Source organism: Mirounga leonina, unplaced genomic scaffold (assembly GCF_011800145.1).
Source record: "Mirounga leonina isolate KUSES-001 unplaced genomic scaffold, KU_Mleo_1.0 Mir_180, whole genome shotgun sequence".
NCBI lineage: Eukaryota > Metazoa > Chordata > Mammalia > Carnivora > Phocidae > Mirounga > Mirounga leonina.
In genome coordinates this window covers 17,890,161-17,911,688 of record NW_023270469.1, presented here as the reverse complement: position 1 = coordinate 17,911,688, position 21,528 = coordinate 17,890,161, and the positions used below count along the sequence as shown (strand labels likewise).

At 42.6% G+C, this 21,528-nt stretch overlaps 1 protein-coding gene across 3 annotated transcripts in view; it reads left to right on the top strand.

Moving 5' to 3' along the window:
• Positions 1-21,528, top strand: part of DUS2 (dihydrouridine synthase 2) — a 52,372-nt gene that overhangs the window by 14,228 nt on the left and 16,616 nt on the right. For all 3 annotated transcript variants that reach the window (XM_035024933.1, XM_035024932.1, XM_035024930.1), the window contains 5 exons: positions 10,632-10,677; positions 13,744-13,835; positions 14,649-14,692; positions 15,868-15,928; positions 20,572-20,619. In XM_035024933.1, coding sequence (XP_034880824.1) covers positions 10,632-10,677; positions 13,744-13,835; positions 14,649-14,692; positions 15,868-15,928; positions 20,572-20,619 — 291 coding nt within the window. The remainder of the gene's footprint in view (positions 1-10,631; positions 10,678-13,743; positions 13,836-14,648; positions 14,693-15,867; positions 15,929-20,571; positions 20,620-21,528) is intronic.

Here is a 21,528-nt window from a genome sequence, read left to right as displayed (position 1 = left end):
TCTTTCTTTCTTTCTTTCTTTCTTTCTTTCTTTCTTTCTTTCTTTCTCTTTCTTTCTTTCTTTTAGTAATAGCCATCCTAATGGGTGACGGGTGATAGCTCATTGTGGTTTTAATTTGCATATCTCTCTGATGATTAGTGATGTTGAGTGTGTGCATATGCTTGTTGGCCATCGGTGTATCATCTTTGGAGAAATTTTTATTCAAGTCCTTTGCCTAGAATGGGTAGTTTCTTAAAACTTAAAAAAGAATTCAAATTTATAGAAAAGTTGTTGTATGTCTATACTTCAATAAAAAATAAAACATTTTTTTAAAAGGGAAAAAATTATTAAAAAGTTGCAGGAATAGACAGAGAACATCCATACCCAGATTGACCTATGGTCAACATTTTTGCTTGATTTGTTTTATCATTTGTGTTCTATCTAATGTATATATTTTTCTCCTTAACTAATTTTTTAAAAAACTTTTTTGTAAAGATTATTTATTTATTTTGAGAGAGAGAGAGAGCACGAGCAGGGGGGAGCAGCAGAGGGAGAGGGAGAAGCAGACTCCCCGCTGAGCAGGGAGCCTGATGCGGGGCTCTATCCCAGGACCCTGCGATCATGACCTGAGCTGAAGGCAGATGCTTAATGACTGAGCCACCCACTTTCCCCCTTAACTAATTTTTAAGCTGAAGTACAGTTGACACACAGTATTACATTAGTTTCATGCATTCTCCTTAACTATTGGAATAAGTTTCATACACTATAATTTACTTCTCAAGTACTTCATTGATATTTTCCCAGAATCAAGTTATGATTCTTCTATACAGTTATGATATGGGCATCATCTTCAGTAAACTTAACATTGATATAATACTTTTTTTTTTTTTTTAAAGATTTTATTTATTTATTTGACAGAGAGAGACACAGCGAGAGAGGGAACACAAGCAGGGGGAGTGGGAGAGGGAGAAGCAGGCTTCCCATGGAGCAGGGAGCCCGATGCGGGGCTCGATCCCAGGACCCTGGGATCATGACCTGAGCCGAAGGCAGATGCTTAACAACTGAGCCACCCAGGCGCCCCAATATAATACTTTTTTAATCTACCTTCCATGTTCTAATTTTGTCAGTTGACCCAAAATTGTTCTACTAAGCATTTTTTAACATTAAAAAAAATTTTTTTTTAAAGATTTTATTTATTTATTTTTGCCAAAGAGAGAGAGAGAGGGCGGGCATGAGCAGGGGGAGGGGCAGAGGGCGAAGCAGACTCCCTGCTGCCTGATGTGGGGCTCGATCCCAGGACTCTGGGATCACGACCTGAGCTGGAGACAGATGCTTAACTGACTGAGCCGGCCAGGCGCCCTAACATTTAAAAAAATTTTTTTTTATTATTATTTTTTAACTTTTTTTTTTTTTAATTTATTTGACAGAGAGAGACACAGTGAGAGAGGGAATACAAGCCGGGGGAGTGGGAGAGGGAGAAGCAGGCTTCCCGTGGAGCAGGGAGCCCTATGCGGGGCTCGATCCCAGGACTCTTGGGATCATGACCTGAGCTGAAGGCAGACGCTTTAACGACTGAGCCACCCAGGTGCCCCAACATTTTTTTTTAAAAATTTTATTTTTAGGGTCGCCTGGGCGGCTTAGTCGGTTAAGTGTCTGCCTTCGGCTTAGGTCATGATCCCACGGTGCTGGGATCCAGCCTGGCGGCTCGCTCCCTGCTTAGCAGAGAGTCTGCTTCTTCCTCTCACTACGCCCCTCCCCTCCACTCATGCTTTCTCTCTCTCAAATAAATTAATAAAATCTTAAAAAAAAAAAGCTTTTATTTTTAAATTATCTCTACCTCCAACATGGGGCTCGAACTTAGAGCCCTGAGATTAAGAGTCGCATGCTCTGCCGACTAAGCCAGCCAGGCTCCCCTTTTAACACCTTTATTGAGATAATGGTTCACACATGCCATATAATTCACCAATTCAAATTGTACAATTCAGTGGCTTTTGGTTATATTTATAGAGTTGTGCATCCATCACCACAATCAACTGTTGAACATTTTCATCACACCAAAAAGAAACCTCATATCCGTTAGCAAGCCCTCCCCAATTTCTCCCTCCCTCAGTCCCTAGAAACCACTATTCTACTTTCTGTTTCTATAGATTTGCCTGTTTTAAACATTCCATATAAATAGAACCATACCATATGGTCTTTTATGCCTGGTTTCTTTCCACTTAGCATAATATTCCTAAGGTTCATCCATGTCATTGCATATATCAGTACTTTGTTCCTTTTAGTGGTTGACTAATAATTATTTGTATGCATATACCACAATTTGGTTATCCATTCAATTGATGGACATTTGGATTATTTCTACCTTTTGGCTATTATGAACCATGCTGCTATGAACATTTGTGTATATTCCTCTTGGGTATGTATACCTAGGAGCAGAATTGCTAGATCATATCATAACTCTGTGTTTAACTGTTTGAGAAAGTGCCAGACTGTTTTCTGAAGCAGCTCTACAATTTTATATTCTCACCAGTATGATGTTTCCAGTTTCTCCACAACTTTGCCAACACTTATTTGTCTGTTTGATTATAGCCATCCCAGTGGCTATGAAGTGGTATCTCATTGTGGTTTTTGCATTTCCCTAATGATTAATGAAGTTGAGCATCTTTTCCTTGTTTACTGGCCATTTGTATATCTTCTTTGGAGAAATAGCTAATAAATATCTATGCCCGGGGCGTCTGGGTGGCTCAGTTGTTAAGCGTCTGCCTTCGGCTCAGGTCATGATCCCAGGGTCCTGGGATCGAGCCCCACATCGGGCTCCCTGCTCCGCGGGAAGCCTGCTTCTCCCTCTCTCACTTACTCTACTTGTGTTCCCTCTCTCGCTGTGTCTCTCTCTGTCAAATAAATAAATAAAATCTTAAAAAAAAAAAACCTATGCCCATTTTTTAATCGGGTTTTTGTCTTTTTATTCTAAGAATTGTAAGAGTTCTTTATACAATCTGGATACTAGACCTTTATTAGATAAATGATTTGCAAATATTTTCTCCCATTCTGTGAGTTTTCTTTTCACTTTATTGATAGTATACTTTGATACACAGAAGTTTTAAATTTTGATGAGATCCAATTTAACTTATTTTTTCTTTTGTTGTTTCTGCTTTTGGTATCCTCTCTAAGAAATTATTGCCTGATCTAAGGTCACAAAGACATGGAGCTCGATCTCACAACTGTGAGTTATGATATGATCTAGCAATTCTGCTCCTAGGTATACATACCCAAGAGGAATATACACAAATGTTCACAGTGTTTTCTTCTATGAATTTTATAGTTTTGGCTCTTACATTTAGGTCTTTGAAGCATTTTGAGTTAATTTTTGTATGTGATATGAGGTAAGGTGCATACTTCACATCAAAATTCATTTTCTTGCACTATTTATTGAAAAGATAATTTTCCTCCCCAAAATTATCATGGTACCCTTGTCAAAAAACAGTTGATTATAGATGTTTTGCTTTGTATCTGGATTCTCAATTCCATTCCACTGGCCTATATGTGTATCCTTTAGACAGTACCACACAGTCTTTTTTTGTTTTTTGAGGGAGAGAGAGAGCCTGCAGAGAGCGGAGGGCAGGGGAAGAGGGAGGGAGAGAGAGAATCTTAAGCAGACTCCATGCCTAGCACGGAGCCCGACATGGAGCTCGATCTCACAACTGTGAGATCATGACCTGAGCCGAAATCAAGAGTTGGATGCCATCCAGGTGCCCCAACATACAGTCTCGATTATTGTAGCTTGGGAGTAGGTTTTGAGATTAGGAAGTATGAATGTTCCAAGTTTGTTTTTCTTTTCTTTTCTTTTTTTTTTTTTAAGATTTTATTTATTTATTTGAGACACAGAATGAGAGACAGAGAGCATGAGAGGGAGGAGGGTCAGAGGGAGAAGCAGACTCCCTGCTGAGCAGGGAGCCCGATGCGGAACTCGATCCCGGGACTCCAGGATCATGACCTGAGCCGAAGGCAGTCGCTTAACCAACTGAGCCACCCAGGCGCCCCAAGTTTGTTTTTCTTTTTCAAGATTGTTTTGTCTACTCTGTGTTCCTTGCATTTCCATATGAATTTTAGGATCAGCTTACCAGTTTCTGCAAAAAGAGCGTCTAGGGTTTTGATAGGGTTTGTGTTGAATCTATAGCTCAGTTTGGAGAATATTTCCATTTTAATGATATTAATTTTTCCAATCCATGATCATTAGATGTCTTTTCATTTATTTAGATCTCCTTTAATTTCTTTGAACAATATTTTGTAGTTTTCAGTGTGCAAGTCTTTGCCTCCTTGTTTCCTTCTGGCCTTCATCATTTCTTATGAGAGAACAGTTGTTTTTTTTTTTTTTTTAAAGATTTTATTTATTTATTTGACAGAGACAGCGAGAGAGGGAACACAAACAGGGGGAGTGGGAGAGGGAGAAGCAGGCTTCCCGCGGAGCAGGGACCCTAATGGGGGGCTCGGTGCCAGGGCCCTGGGATCATGACCTGAGCTGAAGACAGATGCCCAAAGACTGATGCCCAAAGACTGAGCCACCCAGCCACCCCTGTTATTTTTTTTTTTTTTAAGATATTATTTATTTATTTGAGAGAGAAAGAGAGAGAACACAAGCAGGGGGGAGGGGCAGAGGGAGAGAGAGAAGCAGACTCCCTGCTGAGCAGGGAGCCTGATGCAGGGCTCGATCCCAGGACCCTGGGATCACGACCTGAGCCGGAGGCAGACGCTTAACGACTGAGCCACCCAGGTGCCCTGAGAAATCAGTTGTTAATCTTATTGATGATCCCTTGTATGTGGTAAGTCATTTCTCTCTTCCTGTTTTCAAGATTCTCTTTGTCTTTGGTTTTCAGCAGTTTGATTATTTGTGTGTAGGTGTGGCTGTCTTTGAGGTTTTTTTCCTAGGAGTTTGTTGAGCTTCTTAGATGTACAGATTAATGTTTTTCATCAAATTTGGGAAATTTTCTGCCACTATTTCTTCAAATATTCTTTCTAGGGGCACCTGAGTGGCTCAGTCGGTTGAGTGTCTGCCTTCTGCTCCGGTCATAATCCTAGGGTCCTGGGATCAAGTCCCATATTGGGCTCCTTGCTCAGCGGGGAGCCTGCCTCTCCCTCTGCTTGCAGCTCCCCCTGCTTGTGCTTGCTGTCTCTGTCAAATAAATAAATAAAATCTTAAAAAACCAAACCAAACCAAAACCAAACCAAGTATTCTTTCTATCCCTTCTCTCCTTCTTATCCTTCAGGGGCTCCCATTATTCATTTTGGCTTTGATTTTTTTTTTTTTTTTTTTTTGAGGTGGGGAATTGTGTAGTTTTTCAATCTGAGTATACTTGTATTTCTGAAAATAAGGGATATACTAAAGATCTTTCAACCAAACTAGAAACGAAAAAAAGTACCTGGATATACCAGAGGTGGGGGTAGAAAGGTGTCATGGAGAGACACTGGTGATAAACTGGGGATAAATACTATGATCAGCTCAGACAGAGAAAGCAAGCCAAGAGGAATGGAGAAAATGAAGATGGCAGGGCATATTTCAGATACAGAAACAACACATGAAAGACAAGAAAGAATAAGCCCATACATGATAAGGCATTTATTTATTTATTTATTTATTTATTTATTTATTTACTTACGTACGTACTTACTTACGTACTTACGTACTTACGTACGTACTTACTTACTTACGTACTTACTTATGTACTTACTTACTTACTTACTTACTTACAGGCTTCATGCTGGGTGGGACCCAACGGAGGGCTTGAACTCACTACCCTGAGATTAAGACCTAAGCTGAGATCAAGACCTGAGCTGAGATAAATGTTGGATGCTTAACTGACCAGGTCACCCAGGTGCCCCTAAGGCATTTGAAAATTAAATGATATGGGGTGCCTGGCAGGCTTAGTTGGGAGAGCATGCGACTCTTAATATCAGGGTTTTAAGTTCAAGCCCCACATTGGGCGTGGAGCCTACTTTGAAATAAAATAAATAAATAAAATAGAAACAAAATAAAATGTTCAGAAAATTGGGTAGTCATTTGAAGAAAAAATGACTTACAAATGGCCTTAATTTTCAGTTAAGCTAAAATCTAGATTAGTTTTTTAAATATATATATATATTTTAAGATTTTATTTATGTATTTGAGAGACAGAATGAGAGAGAGAGAGCATGGGGGGCAGGGTCAGAGGGAGAAGCAGACTCCCCGCTGAGCAGGGAGCCTGATGCGGGGCTCGATCCCGGGACTCCAGGATCATGACCTGAGCCGAAGGCAGTCGCTTAACCAACTGAGCCACCCAGGCGCCCCAAGATTATATTCTTAACTGTATAATGGAGATATATTTAGGAAGTAGAAGGCACTGTTCATGGCAAAGTTAAGGTGGTCTCTTCTATAAAAATAGAATGTTATGTATGATAGAAATTGATGTTTGTCTCCTACACTGTTGGTGGGAATGCAAGCTGGTGCAGCTACTCTGGAAAACAGTATGGAGGTTCCTCAAAAAGATGAAAATAGCTCTACCCTATGACCCAGCAATTGCACTACTGGGTATTTACCCCAAAGATACAAATGTAGTGATCCAAAGGGGCACATGCACCCCAATGTTTATAGCAGCAATGTCCACAATAGCCAAACTATGAAAAGAGCCTAGATGTCCATCAACAGATGAATGGATAAAGAAGATGTGGTATTATATACACACACAATGGAATATTATGCAGCCATCAAAAAATGAATCTTGCCATTTGCAACGACATGGATGGAACTAGAGGGTATTATGCTACGCGAAATAAGTCAGTCAGAGAAAGATAAGTGTCATATGATCTCACTGATATGAGGATTTTGAGAAACAAGACAAGGGGAAGGGAGGGAAAAATGAAACAAGACGAAACCAGAGAGGAAGACAAACCATAAGAGACTCTTAATCTCAGGAAACAAACTGAGGGTTGCTGGAGTGGGGGTTGGGGTGGGAGGGATGGGGTGGCTGGATGATAGACACTGGGGAGAGTATGTGCTATGGTGAGTGCTGTGAATTGTGCAAGACTGTTGAATCACAGACCTGTACCCCTGAAACAAGTAATACATTATATGTTAATAAAAAAAAAAAGATTAAAAAAAAGTCTGCCAGATATGTTTCAATTGCTATAGTTTGCCAGGCATTCTTTCAAGTAAAAATGCTGTTCTATTTTTTTTTAGAAAAGTACTTCCTTCAGTTCCCAACTAAAATAATGGTACAGGTGCTTTTCCTTGAGGCAACCGTCATGGTCTGGTTTGTAGCACAAGTGACTTACGCATACTTCCCATTTTGTTACACAGAATAGTAAAAAGATATATACTCGAGTGTCAAGATTTATAATAAAATTAATATTTTGTACTGTTTCACCAAGATGTTCTCAGTGTTGTCAAGCTATCCTCTTGTGTTTTCTTCTAAAGACACTAAGGAACGATTTGGAGATAACTGACATCTTAATAATAGTGAGTCTTCCAATCCATCAACATGTCATATCTCTCCATGTATTTCAACTTCAGTTTCTCTCTGCAGTGTTTTCTAGTTTTCAGTGTACCAGTCTTACACATCTTTTGTTAAACTTATCCCTGAGTATATCATATTTTAAATATCATAAATTGAATTGTTTTTACTTTTCCAGTTGTTTATTGCTTGTTTATTGTTTATTGCTTATTATTCCAAATGATATGTTGCTTTATATCAATAAAAATGTAATTGATTTCTGTATTGACCTTGAAAAAAAACTGAAGTTTGTGACAACATGGTAGACCTAGAGGGTATTATGCTAATTGAAATAAGTCCACAGAGAAAGACAAATACTGTATGATGTTACTACATGTGGAATCTAAAAAACAAAGCAAATAAACCAAACAACAATAAAAAAAGAGAAACAAACTCATGAATACAGAGAACAAACTGGTGGTTGCCAGAGGGGAGGAGGTTGGGGGATGGGTGAAGTAGGTGAAGGGGATTAAGAGGTACAGACTTCTGGTTATAATATAAATAAGTCATGGGGTTGAAAAATACAGCATAGGGAATATAGTCAGTAATAATGTAATAACTGTGTATGGTGACACATGGTAACTAAACTTGTGGTGAGCTTTTCATAACATATAGAATTGTTGAATCACTGTGTTGTACACCTGAAAGTAACATAATATTATATGTCAACTATACTTCTATTAAAAATAGAGGGGTGCCTGGGTGGCTCAGTCGTTAAGCGTCTGCCTTTGGCTCAGGTCATGATCCCAGAGTCCTGGGATCGGGCCCTGCGTTGGGCTCCCTGCTCTGTGGGAAGCCTGCTTCTCTCTCCCACTCCTCCTGCTGTGTTTCCTCTCTCGCTGTGTTTCTCTCTGTCAAATAAATGAAATCTTTAAAATAAATAAATAAATGCCATTTAAAAAAAAATAGAAAAAAGATAGGGTATAGGTAAAAAAAAAAACAACAACTGAGGAAATAGTGATAGAAGAAAAGTATTTGTGATAACTAAGACGGAAAAACTCAGTATCCAATTTGACAAAGAATAGACTTTTTCCTACAACTTGTATAGATGTAAAAGGCAGTTTGCTATGAAGATACATGGATCATAAGCTCTATCACTTGGAAAAACAATGTTTGTTTTCACTAATTAAGGAAATACAGTGAAAAAAACCATGAGGTTCCATTTTATCCCCACAGAACTAACTGAAATGAATAAAATTGATGAACAGTGGTGTTGAGGGTGCGTGGGTGAGCAGACACACTTGTGGTTTTATTGGTGACAATTTAATTTCTCCGCTTCAACAGTTGAACCTCTGCTGCGTGCTAGGTCTTGAAGTGGCTCTGGCAGATGTTTAGTGAGCCCTTGCAGTGTGCTAGATGCTAGTGATTGGAAGATGAATGAGACAGTATCCAGGCCCCAAAGGCTTTTTGGTGTGGTGGGGAGACTGAAAAGAAAATAAGACATTTCAAGGGCCATTTTGCCTTAACTCCTCTTCTTGGGGCTCAGGCTACCTGGCCCGGGTCCTCAAAGCCTACCTTTGTGTGGACACAGGATCCTCCTCACGGGGTTCATGGTCTAATGGTAAAGATATTACAGGGGTATCTATAACTGGCATTTGAAGAAGTAGTAAATGACTTGGTGGAGGGGGGTTTGGGAATCCCAAGGAGGACAAGTTACTGCTGGCAGGGCTGGGGGCCCCAGTAAGGGCTTGCCTTGCTTTACCCTGCTCATTTCCAGCTGAAGTTCAGCCTGGCTGCAGAGCTTCTTTTTATGAGCACAGGCCACTCAATGCTGCCCACTTTTCCACTTGCCTTTTTACTTGGCCCTGCAACTAAGATCACTGGCTACAGGGGCTCTGTGTTGGGCTGTGCCCATCCCTTGGGACACCACACAGATTCTTGGGGCTTAGATGCCAACCGTGTATCCATAACTACTTGGTGGTAGTGATTTGTTTGGCCAGGCCTGGTGGACATCAGATATTTGAGGACCTGAATGCCACAGAAACACTACTGTCCTGGATGATGAGTATGCTGGGGGGGAGCCCTGTGGTTGCCATAGGTGCCCTTTGGCCACGTTAGCCCTCCATGCTCCCATGAGGGAGCAAAGACTATTGTGCCCCCCTGGCTGGAGTTGGGACTTGCTGAGGCTCATAGGTAGTCAATATGGGGCAGAGTTTCTTCCTATATTTTTCTGGACCCGCAGAACCCCTGGGCATGAGCTTCTGGGCAGTGTGGCAGGTACCTGGCTCTTGTGATTTATCTTACACATTTATTGAAATGATCACTGAACAAAGCAGAACAGTTGTCTCCTACTAAGAGGCAGAGAATCTCAGTCCTTCAGGAGACAGGAGCTTTCCCTTCATTTTCATGATCCCGATTTTGAAGAAACCTCTTTCTCCTTTCTTTCCTGAGTCTGTTTGAAAATGTCCAGAGCTCAAGAGCTTGCCCCTTTTGTTTCCACAGTGTGATCCATGTTGGGTAAGAGTTTTAGAATTGATCTTGGGGTGCCTGGGTGACTCAGTCGGTTGAGCATTTGCCTTCAGCTTGGGTCATGATCCCGAGGTCTTGGGATCCAGCCTTGCAGAGCCTGCTTCTCCCTACTCCCTACTCCCTCCACCACCCCCCGCTCATGCTTTCTGTCCTTATCTCTCTCTCAAATAAATAAATTTAGAAAAATCTTTATAGAATTGATCTCAAATCTTCCTCCCTCTGCTTTTATTCACTGGTCCCACTTTTGTCCTTGGACATTTCCTGGGAGCCCATCACTGTCTGTTGTTTGCATAGGGATGAGATAGGAGGTTCTTTGAGGGGATGGACTGGAACTGAGACTAGTAGGTGAGGAAAGTGTCCAGGTGTCCATAATCTGCGCTATTGTCTTGTCTCTGGCTCCTGAGTGGCTCACCCTTTCTAGGCCTCCAACATCTCCAAGGTCCCTGGGAAGAGCAGCTGATTGAGGGTAGCTCACTCAGGCTCCTGCTTGCCTTAGGCGCGGAGGTCAGCACTACATTCCCCAAAAGCCATGATTTGTTGTTAGTAGTAGGGTGATAGGCCAAATGACCCCCCCATTAGTGACTCCCAGTGATGGTCCCTGCCCCTTTACCCAGGACCTACATGACCAGCACTGACAAGTGCCCTCTGATTCCTCTGCAGGAGCTGATTGACCTCAAGATGCTTCAGTGCAAGAGAGTTGTCAATGGTGAGTGCGGTTCTGGTCCCAGGATTGTGTGTGCGCCTGTCAGACCCAAGCAGCACTAACTACCCGTGCCCTTGCCTGGGGTGACAGTATCCTTCCAGTGTGCCTGGCTGTGTGGTTTTGTGGATCATGTGCCCCCTTGACAACAGTCACTACTCTCCAGAGACTCTGACAAAGAGCCAAATGTGAGATAGGCTGAACAAACCTTCCACCCACAGGCTTGCTGGCTTAGAAATTAATAGGTTTCGTAGTCGGGGGGCGCCCCTAAAAGCTTTGGGGTCAGGATGGCTTCAGCATTGTTCCTGGCTCTGTCACTTGCTAGCAGTGTGACTTGGAGCAAGTCATGTGACGTCTCTGCCTCCATTTCTTCAGCTGTAAAATGAAAATCAAAACCCCTGCTTTACGGGGCGCCTGGGTGGCTCAGTTGGTTAAGCGACTGCCTTCGGCTCAGGTCATGATCCTGGAGTCCCGGGATCGAGTCCCGCATCGGGCTCCCTGCTCGGCAGGGACTCTGCTTCTCCCTCTGACCCTCCCCCATCTCGTGCTCTCTCTCTCTGTCTCATTCTCTCTCTCAAATAAATAAGTAAAATCTTAAAAAAACAAAACAAAAAAAACCAAACCAAAAACCCCTGCTTTACTTAAATCATAGGGTTGGAGTGATAATCAAATAAGATAAGGTACATGTAAGTACTTTGCAAATAGAAGTGGTTGTGCTAAATTGTGGTTTTGCTTGTGCTTTATTGATGAGGCTGATTCTGTTTGATTAGAGTTGTGGTATTGTTTGAGGTTTTTTGAAATGTGTACACATTTGTGAAATCTTAATGTCAGTTCACCGGAAGTTATGACTCAATTTTGTCTTTAATTGTTTTAGATGTATATTTTTTTGTTATGAAAATTTATTTTCACAGACCCTTTATATAAACTAGAAGATGAAAATCCCCCATAATCCCATTCTTCGAAAAAGTAATTACTAAGAGGAATAATGCATATTTTTTTAAATGTGCATTTTTTTATTCTTATGTTAATCCCCATACATTACATCATTAGTTTTAGATAATGCATATTTTTTACACATTTAGTAAAGCATGTATATAAAAATAGAGCATGTTTTTGTGTATGCCCTCCCTAGGGATCATGCTCTGTATATTTTGCCCCTGACTTTTTGTACTAGGACCTTTTCCCATGTTGGTACCTATAGGTAACTATGTCAGAATTGGTTTCATCAGTGCTTTAATGGGGTTTCCAATATTTTGCTGTTATAAATAAAGCTGTAGTATAAACACACTAGGTTTTTGTGGTTCTTCTCTCAGACTTCCTCCTGCTAGTCATGAGCCTGTGCTGTTGGAATTCACTTCCATTGCCTCTCCCAACATGTCACCACTTGGACCCTACCTTTTTAATCTTCTAATCTGTTTAGTGCTGGGTTGATAATAACAGCTTCCATTTATGGAAGTGCTTTACATGTATGAAAGATCTCATTTATTTTTCAAAATAAATGCACAGGGTAAGCCTAGTCTCTCATCTGCCACATTGCATCTCTTTCATGTGGCAGTCATCTTTGAAGCTAATAATGGTGGTACCTACTGTAGCGCTTTATTATGAAGAACATATGAAATTCTTATTATTTGCAATAGTTATGTTCTTTTTTTTTTTTTAAGAGTTTATTTATTTGACAGAGAGACAGCAAGAGGGAACACAAGCAGGGGGAGTGGGAGAGGGAGGAGCAAGGAGCCCGACGCTGGGCTCGATCCCAGGACCCTGGGATCATGACCTGAGCCGAAGGCAGACACTTAATGACTGAGCCACCCAGGTGCCCCTGCAATAGTTATGCTCTATAAAATTGCTTTGAACAGAGGCGCCTGGGTGGCTCAGTCGGTTAAGCGTCTGCCTTCGGCTCAGGTCATGATTCCAGGGTCCTGGGATCGAGCCCCACGTTGGGCTCCCTGCTCCGCGGGGAGCCTGCTTCTCCCTCTCCCACTCCCCCTGCTTGTGTTCCCTCTCTCGCCGTGTCTCTCTCTGTCAAAAAAATAAATAAAATCTTTAAAAAAAAAGTGCTTTGAACACCAGATTAGCAAATACTGAACCATTGCTCTTAGGGAAAATACAGGATTAGGTTCCTGTGAACCTCGGGTTACAACAATTTCACTAACAAATCAGTACATAACCTTGTTTTATGTGTGATTCTATTTAAACATTGAACTCACAGTCAGCAGTACTCTAATTTCATGTTTGAACAAAGGTTGTTTGACATGGATTTTCTCCCTAAGGCACCCCACAGCCTTCTTGTGATTAGGAGCACTAGAGAGCACTTCGGCTCTGTGCTTGGGGCCATTTTCAACAGCGAGAGCAACAAAAGCAAATGCAAAAAAAAATGTGGCATTAAATATACCACCATAAGGACACTATTTACAGTGTGAGAGCTGAAAGAAGAAGGTAGAGCCTTGCCTTGTCTGACCTCAGCTGGGAAGGCATGCATCAGGTGACTGACTTTTTTTGCAGTTCTACATATGTCTGTGAGTGACCATGAAGATGGCATGAGTATTGACTTTGGGTTTACAGATGCATTTTAGCAAGCAGGCAAATTTGCAAGTACTTAAGTACACATAATGAGGGTTGATTGTAATACAGTGAATCTCCACTCACAGTACGTAGCACATGGTAAATAATTAAGAAACAGCAACTTTCCTCAGCTTCAGAGTGACACTGGGAAAATTTGGGCCAAACCTGAAATACAGACAAGGTACCACGTGTGTACATTTTTTTTCAGTGTTTTAAAAATTATGAAATATAACCACTACACCAATGAAGTGCATAAAACAAAAGCATGTGGTATAACAAATAACTGTAAAGCAACCAGCATGTAACTACCATCCCTGAGTCAGGGACTAGACCATCATCAGCACCTCAGAAGCCTCCATGTGCATACCGATTTCTTTGAAGAATTGTGTACTTCCAGCATCCCTTTTTCCCCTTCAAAGTGATATTTTTGCTGTGTTTTCTTCCAGGATTAGGCTAGATTGAACTTCCTTTCTTCATTGAGTGGCCCGGTATGTTTGTGTTTTCTTGCAGAGGTGCTCAGCACAGTGGACTTTGTCGCCCCTGATGACCGAGTAGTCTTCCGCACGTGCGAAAGAGAACAGAACAGGGTTGTCTTCCAGATGGTATGAGATCCCAGGGGCTGAGCGCCCTCCCAAGGGTTACTCAGCCTTAAATGCCTGGGCTCCGTTGCATAGTGGTGGTTTCCTGAGACTCTGCTTCAGTGTTTTTCAAAGATTTGTTCATGAGTGTTTACACTGTCAGAGACAATTTAAGGAAATCAAGCTTTAGCACTCTGTTGCATGTCTCCAGTGTCAAATATAATTTCCTTAGTTGTAGGAATTGTCTCTTTGGCATAACTTATATATTTTTACCCCCTAGAATTGGTTATTCAATTCATGTTCTTTGTTTTTTGTATAGTCTGTATATATTTCCCATAGAAAGAAAATTAGGTTTCCTCAAGAGCAGTTAATTTATGTTAGGCTTGTAATGACTCCATAGCGCTCTTCTCTCACTTTGGGAATTTCTTGGTGCTTTTTCATAAATAGATTCTGCATGATGTTTTAAGTTTTTAAAAGATTGGTAATAACAATGGATAGACATATGATAAAGCAAACGTAGCAAAATATTAATTGTAGAATGTAAGTGGTGAGTATATGAATGAATGTTCACTATAAAATTTTGTCAACTTTTTTGTATGTTAGAAAGTAATCACAGCATTGAGGACATTTTCTAGGCCTTCCAGGTCCAATTTTTGCCTCCGACAGTGAGCTAGTTCAGTGGGCTGGCTGTTTAAGAGAATGCCAGCCAGACTCTACTCGCTGAAGTGTGCGTGCACGCGCACACGCGTACGTGGGGTCATAGATGTGTTTGTCTGCGTGTCTGTGCACGTGTACCTGTGTCATGGGTGGTGGTTGATGGAGCCTCTTTGTTTCTAGGGGACTTCAGATGCGGAGCGAGCTCTTGCTGTGGCCAGACTCGTGTAAGTTCTTCTCTCTTTGGGACTGCCTTTGCCTCTCCTGTGGGCTGTGAAGCTTTACTATTTCTGGTGACCCTGAAGGCGACCACCCTTCTGTCTCTTAGCTCTCTACCTTCTCTTGCCAGATTAAGAGTGTCTGGGTTTTTTTCTCTGTTTTTGGCATCGGAGGGCTGGCCTGGGACTCATGTGTACCCATGTACCCAGATCCCAGATAACGTCTGTTCAGGCAACTATTTTTTAGTGTTTATTCATGAAGCTCCCTTTCCAGGGATTCTTATGACTATGAGCCCTGAGGTTTTGAGTCTCATGAAGTGTAGGGTAAGGATTATTACTGCCTAAATTAATGAAAGCAGGAGAGTACTGTGGTTAAGGAGATGGGCTTTGGAGTTAGACAGACCTGGGTTGGAATTCTGCTTGCTGCTTGCTGAGTGACCTTACATAAGTTACGTAACCATACTTTAACTAGGAGAACTTAGTTTTCTTATCTAGGAAGTGGGACCAGTAGGACTACCTACCTCTGGCATTATAGGTGTTGGTAAATGAGAAAATTCACGTAAATATCTTCGCAATATGTGGTCTATGTTGTGAGGGATTAGTGTTAGCTATTATTATTATTATTAATTACAGTAGCACTGAGAAGGAACTCAGGCATTAGTTACAGACTATTAACTGTATACACACCAGAGGATGAGCTAAGGGTCCTTTCCACATCTGAAAATTGTTTGGAGTAAACCAACTGTGCAGCCCAGCAAACAAAGGCAGTCCCGTAACTTCTACTAGAACCAGTGCTCTGGGAACGGGCTCTTGTATTCATGTCACTTCTGTGCGTTGACCAGTGGCTCTCGCTACCCAAGTCAGAACTGGAACTCTGGGATCAAGTTCAATGTGGCTCAGTATTTGGATTATCTGATATAATTCCCAAGTAGCAAAGTCCTCTACAAGTAGCCCGTTGTAGATGTTTGAGCACAGTATGCTCTTCTTCTTGAACTCTGCTCAGGGAAAGCAGTTGCACCTTTCAGAGACCAATTTTTTCACCTTCTATCACTGAGGGTTGGCATGTTTAATAGGGCCAGGGACATGGTAAGAGGTTCATGAGCACAGATCCATGCCTTTGACTCTAAATTCTCTCCTCAAAGTTGGATCTTTATTATAATCTTCTCTACCTCATGTTTTCCCAGGGAAAATGATGTGGCTGGTATTGATGTAAACATGGGCTGTCCAAAAGAGTATTCCACCAAGGTAAACTGATTTCTTTTTTAAATTAAAAGATTTTTTTAAAGATTTTGTTTATTTGTCAGAGAGAAAGAGAGCAAGAGCGAGAGTGTGAGCACAAGCAGGGGGAGAGGCAGGCAGAGGGAGAAGCAGGCTCCCTGCCGAGCAAGGACCCTGATGTGGGGCTCGATCCCAGGACCCTGGGATCATGACCTGAGCTGAAGGGAGACGCTTAACCGACTGAGCCACCCAGGCATCCCTAAACTGATTTCTTTATATACCTCACAAATACAGGGTACAGAGTAAAGGCAATGAACAAGACATTACCTGACTCTGGACTAGATCCTATACTAGATGGAGAAAATGCTCAAAAGGATATTGTTCGGTCAACTGGCAAAATTGGACTATGGGCCATAGAAGATTAGCTAAATATTGTATCAGTATAAGTTTTTGAAGTTGATAACTCTTCTATGGTTTTGTTAGAATATCTCTATTCTTTTTTTTAAAAGATTCTATTTTTTTAGGGGCACTTGAGTGGCTCAGTCAGTTAAACGTCTGCCTTCAGTTTAGGTCATGATCACAGGGTCCTGGCATCGAGTCCCACATCAGGCTCCCTGCTCAGCAGGGAGTCTGCTTCTTCCTCTGCTCACCCTCCCACCCCGCTTTCGCATGCTCATGAAAATAAATAAAATAAAGATTTTAGTAAAGATTTTATTTTTTTTTTAATTTTAATTTTTTTTTTTTTTAGAGAAAGAGTGACAGCAGGGCAGGGGGGAGACAGCAGAGGGAGAGAGAGAATCCCAAGCAGTCTCCACGCCCAGCATGGAGCCCAATGTGGGGCTTGATCTCACAACCCTGAGATCATGACCTTAGTCCAAATCAAGCTGCCTTTTTCAACCAGCTGAGCCACTCAGGTGCCCCTAAAGATTTTTTTTTTTTAAGATTTATCTATTTATTTTAGAGAGAGAGAGTGAGAAAGAGTGCATGGGGGGAAGGGGAAAGGGAGAGGGAGAGGAGAATATCAAGCAGACTCCCTGCTGAGCGTGGAGCCCAATGTGGGGCTTGATCCCATGATCCCGAGATCATGACCCAAGCTGAAATCAAGAGTCAGACGCTTAACGGACTGAGCCACCCAGGTGCCCTGCCCATAAAGATTTTATTTTATTTATTTTATTTTTTAATTTTTTAAAAAGATTTTATTAATTTATTTGACAGAGAGAGACACAGAGAGAGAGGGAACACAAGCAGGGGGAGTGGGAGAGGGAGAAGCAGGCTTCCTACTGAGCAGGGAGCCCGATGTAGGGCTCGATCCCAGGACCCTGGGATCATGACCTGACCCGAAGGCAGATGCTTAAGGACTGAACCACCCAGGCGCCCTAAAGATTTTATTTTATTTATTTATTTATTTTTTAAAGATTTTATTTATTTATTTGACAGAGAGAGACACAGTGAGAGAGGAAGCACAAGCAGGGGGAATGGGAGAGGGAGAAGCAGACTCCCCGCTGAGCAGGGAGCCTGACGCGGGGCTCGATCCCAGGACCCTGGGATCACGACCTGAGCCGAAGGCAGACGCTTAACGACTGAGCCACCCAGGCGCCGCAAGATTTTATTTTTAAGTAATCTCTATACCCAACGTGGGGCTCAGACACACAACCCTGAGATCAGAGTCACACGTTCTACCGACTGAGCCAGCCAGGTGCCCCAAGAATATCTCTATTCTTAGAAAATACACACAAATATTTAGTTGTAAAGGGCTGTGATACAATGTAACTTCCCTGTAAGTGGTTCAGGAAAAATTTTATTTACATACACATACACACCTAAATAAACACAAAGCACTCATGCCTGAGTAATTAATGATGTAAATGTTAAAAAATTGTGGACAGGGCTTTGTTTTTTCATGAATAAAACCAAGATGTACACTAAAAAGAATAGAGGATGCAATACTTGTGTGCCCGTTGTCATATCAGAAGATCAGAGCAGAGTGCTAGGGCAGCTTGGAGAAAGGAGTGGAAAGGCAGCCCTTAAATTAAGTATCTTCTACGGAGATGTGGTCCTTGATGAGGGGATCTGGGACCCTGCAGGCAGAGGGAGTGTCACAGGCAGGGGCCCTGGAGAGGCCAGCATGAGGCAGAGGCAGAGAACCTTGATTTGACTAGAGAGTTGGGGCGTGGAAAACGAAGAGGAAGCAGAAGAGCACAGGATTGAAAACCTTGGTTAGGACCAGATTAGCGGAACTTGGACTTTTGATATTTCTGCCTTTTGGAACAGAGGAGCCATGTGATCAGAAACTTAGTTTCCTTCCCCAGGGGAAACCAGCGTTACTAGTTTCTTTGTGTGTCTTTCCAAATATATTCTGTGATAGAAATACTTAGAAATACTAATTTGAAAGCCATGTCTGGTAGATTCGAGTGGAAATGGGCTAGGGGTAGGGACACAGATTCAGGAGATGAGTGTCCTGGCGGAGAGAGGAGAAGTGAAACTGGAGCAGCATTTGATAGGACTTGGCTGGCAGTTGATTGGACGGGGTGGGGGGAGGTGGAGTGAGTGTTTGGGGTAGAGGGAGGAAAGACCAGTAGCCAGGAGGACAGTTTGTCTTCCACATGTTTGGGATTGCTGGAGGAAAAGCGTGTTTGGGGCAGATAACAAGGACAGCTTGGGGTTGGCTGCATGTGAGGCACCAGAGAGAGTCCTGTGGGGCTGCTGCTGGGAACCTTATCACAGGATGTGTGGTCAGGGTCTGCAGTGTAGACATAGCAGATGTCCCCCTGGATCCACCGCCCAGAGTCAGCCACTCTGTTCCCTGGAGCTACGTGGCTTGGGGATGTTGGCTTTAGGCCAGGAGGCCAAAGATTACTTGAAGGAAAGGCTTTTTGGATGCTTGAAAACCACAGGGCCTTGTAGATAGCTACCTTAAGGAATTATGGAGGTTTGAAATTGTCTATGAGGAGTTGAAAACTTGGGACCTTGTTTTGCTGTCTTCCAATTACTCCTTTGTACTTCTGAGATATGTAAAGAGCAGAGTTTAAATTATTGGCATAATCTCCCTGATACAGTGTGGCATGGAAAAGCAAGGAGCCAATTTAGATATGGTATACCACCATTTATATATGAGGGATGATATTTATATATGTTTACATTTCTATTCATAGAATCTATTTGGAAAGACACACAAGAAACTAGTGACACTGGTTTTCCCTGGGGAAGGAAATCAAGTCTTTATTTGGTTTGGCATAAGGAATAAATTCCCATTGTAGGGGTGCTCCTCAAAATAGCTAACATCTGGCACGGCACTGGCCCTGACCAGTCAGAACAGATAGCTACCAGTGTGCTATACCAGTACATCCCCCCTGAAGAGCCACTCTCTTCTCATGGTTTGAAAATTGAAGCCTTATAAAAAGTATAAATTGAAAAGTTTTCCATTTCTCAGGGAAGGGGAGTTCTTACTTTTACCCTTTTGAACCTTTAAAATTTTTAACATGTTACGTATTCAAAAAAGCAAATAAGTTAAATAGAAAGGAAGGAAGGAAGGAAATACTAATTGACAAAGCCATTGTTGTGGAAGGGCTGGATTTTAGATCCTGTGATTTCCACAAGGAAGGACTGTGACTGTGTGTGAGGTGGACGAACGGAGCCGGGGGTGAGCAGCCAGGGCTTCCTTAAGGCTTCTGAGGTTTGTATTTGTGGCCAAGGTAGAGCAGGGCTGGTAGCTCCTCCACCCTTCCCAGTCTCCTCTGAAATGCAGGCTCTGCCTGGGCGAGTCTGCGGTGGTTCAGGGTTCTTGGGTTCTAACCTGTCACCCTTAAATATGAAATTAAACTGTAATAAGTGAACTTCACACTTCTGAGCACATCCTGTGAGCATTCATTATATGCAGTCTATGTACTGACAAGGGATTTATTTATTGGGTTTGGTTTTTTTCCCTTTACCTCATTTTTTGACGGGTTCAGCTTTGTAGAGGTCCTCCCCTTTCCTGATTATTAAGGTAATTCATACCATTGTCCAGAACTTGTGTGATATAGGAAAGTATAAAAAAAGACCAATCATCAACAATCCCACCATCAAGAGGCAGCTACTGTTGTTAACGTCAAGAATTAAGTGGCTCCTCGGGTTGTTGGTTTCCGTTAGCTGGGGCTTTTGCTAGAGCTTGACGTCAGTCTGGAGGATTGTTGCTGGCAGGGAAGAGGAGCCTGGGCAAGGTTTTCAGGTTATGTTCCTCTAAGTGGCTTTGCTGGCAGTGAAGGTACCAAAACAAGTGCTGGGAGGATAGGATGAAGATGTATTGGATTTCATTCCAAAGGGAGAATAATCCATTGCTTTCTTAAGGGCTTGCCATACTGTGCGGTTTAGTTTATTAAGACCCTGAGACCCTGGGTAGGGAACAGGCACTCCTGAGGAACATTTGTGGAACCTACTTGTAGCTAGATCTGTGGGTTTTGCTAAGAGGATCAGAGTGATGACTTTTAGAGTTCATCCAACTCTGATCCCTGACATTATGGGCCTGGATGCTGCTGCTTCCTACTTGACTAGAAGTGCCAATCGCCAGTGAAGCTCGGTCTCTTGGCTGTGAGTCCCGGGGTGGTGCCGGCTTGCCACACCATGTTGCCATACCATGGGGAGGGACCACCCTTCTCCAGCTATAAGAAGACCCTCTGTGTGCTTTTCCTTAGGGAGGAATGGGAGCTGCTCTGCTATCAGACCCTGACAAGATTGAGAAGGTAAGTCCTGCAGGAGTGAAAGCAGAGGTCCTTACACATGCCTGTGAACTAGAGTTGTCTGGAACACGCACCCACCCTCACCTGCCTCCCCCCTCTACAAGATTTAGTGAATCAGTTACTCACTCCACCTGGAGTCTGTTTTTTGTTTTTTTTTTTAAGATTTATTTATTTGAGGGGCGCCTGGGTGGCTCAGTCAGTAAGCGTCTGCCTTTGGCTCAGGTCCTGATCCCAGGGTGCTGGGATTGAGGCCTGCATCAGGCTCCCTGTTCAGTGGAGAGTCTGCATCTCCCTCTCCCTCTCCCCCTGCTTGTGCTCTCTCTCTCTCTCAGTCTCTCTCTCTGTGAAATAAAAAAAAAAAAAAATCTTTAAAAAAAGATTTATTTATTTGAGAGAGAGAGCACATGAGCAGGAGGGGCAGAAGGAAAGAGAGAGAGAATCTGAAGCAGACGGAGCTTGATCTCACAACCCTGAGATCACCACCTGAACTGAAACCAAGAGTTGGTCGCTTAACTAACTGCGCCACCCAGGCACTCCCCCCTCCCTTTTTTTTAAAGTAAGCTCTGTGCCCACCATGAGGCTTGAACTCATGACCCCGAGATCCAGAGTTGCATGCGTTACTGACTAAGTTAGCCAGGTACTCCTGGAGTCTGGAAAATTTTTGAAAGGCTTCCCATTGACTGTGACATACAGCCAGGTTTGGGAACCCCTGAGCGAGTGTACAGCAGCCTTGGAGTTCCTCAAAAGCCCAGGGCTTAGGGGCATGTCAACTGAGAGCCGGGCCTTGAGGAGTCATTTAGAGCCTCCTGTGTATGGCCTGTCTCCCTTCTGAGAAGATCATGAGAGCATACGCCAGGCTACCTGTGGATTGTGGACAGACTCAGTGGTGTTGGGGTGTGGGGCTGGCCTCTC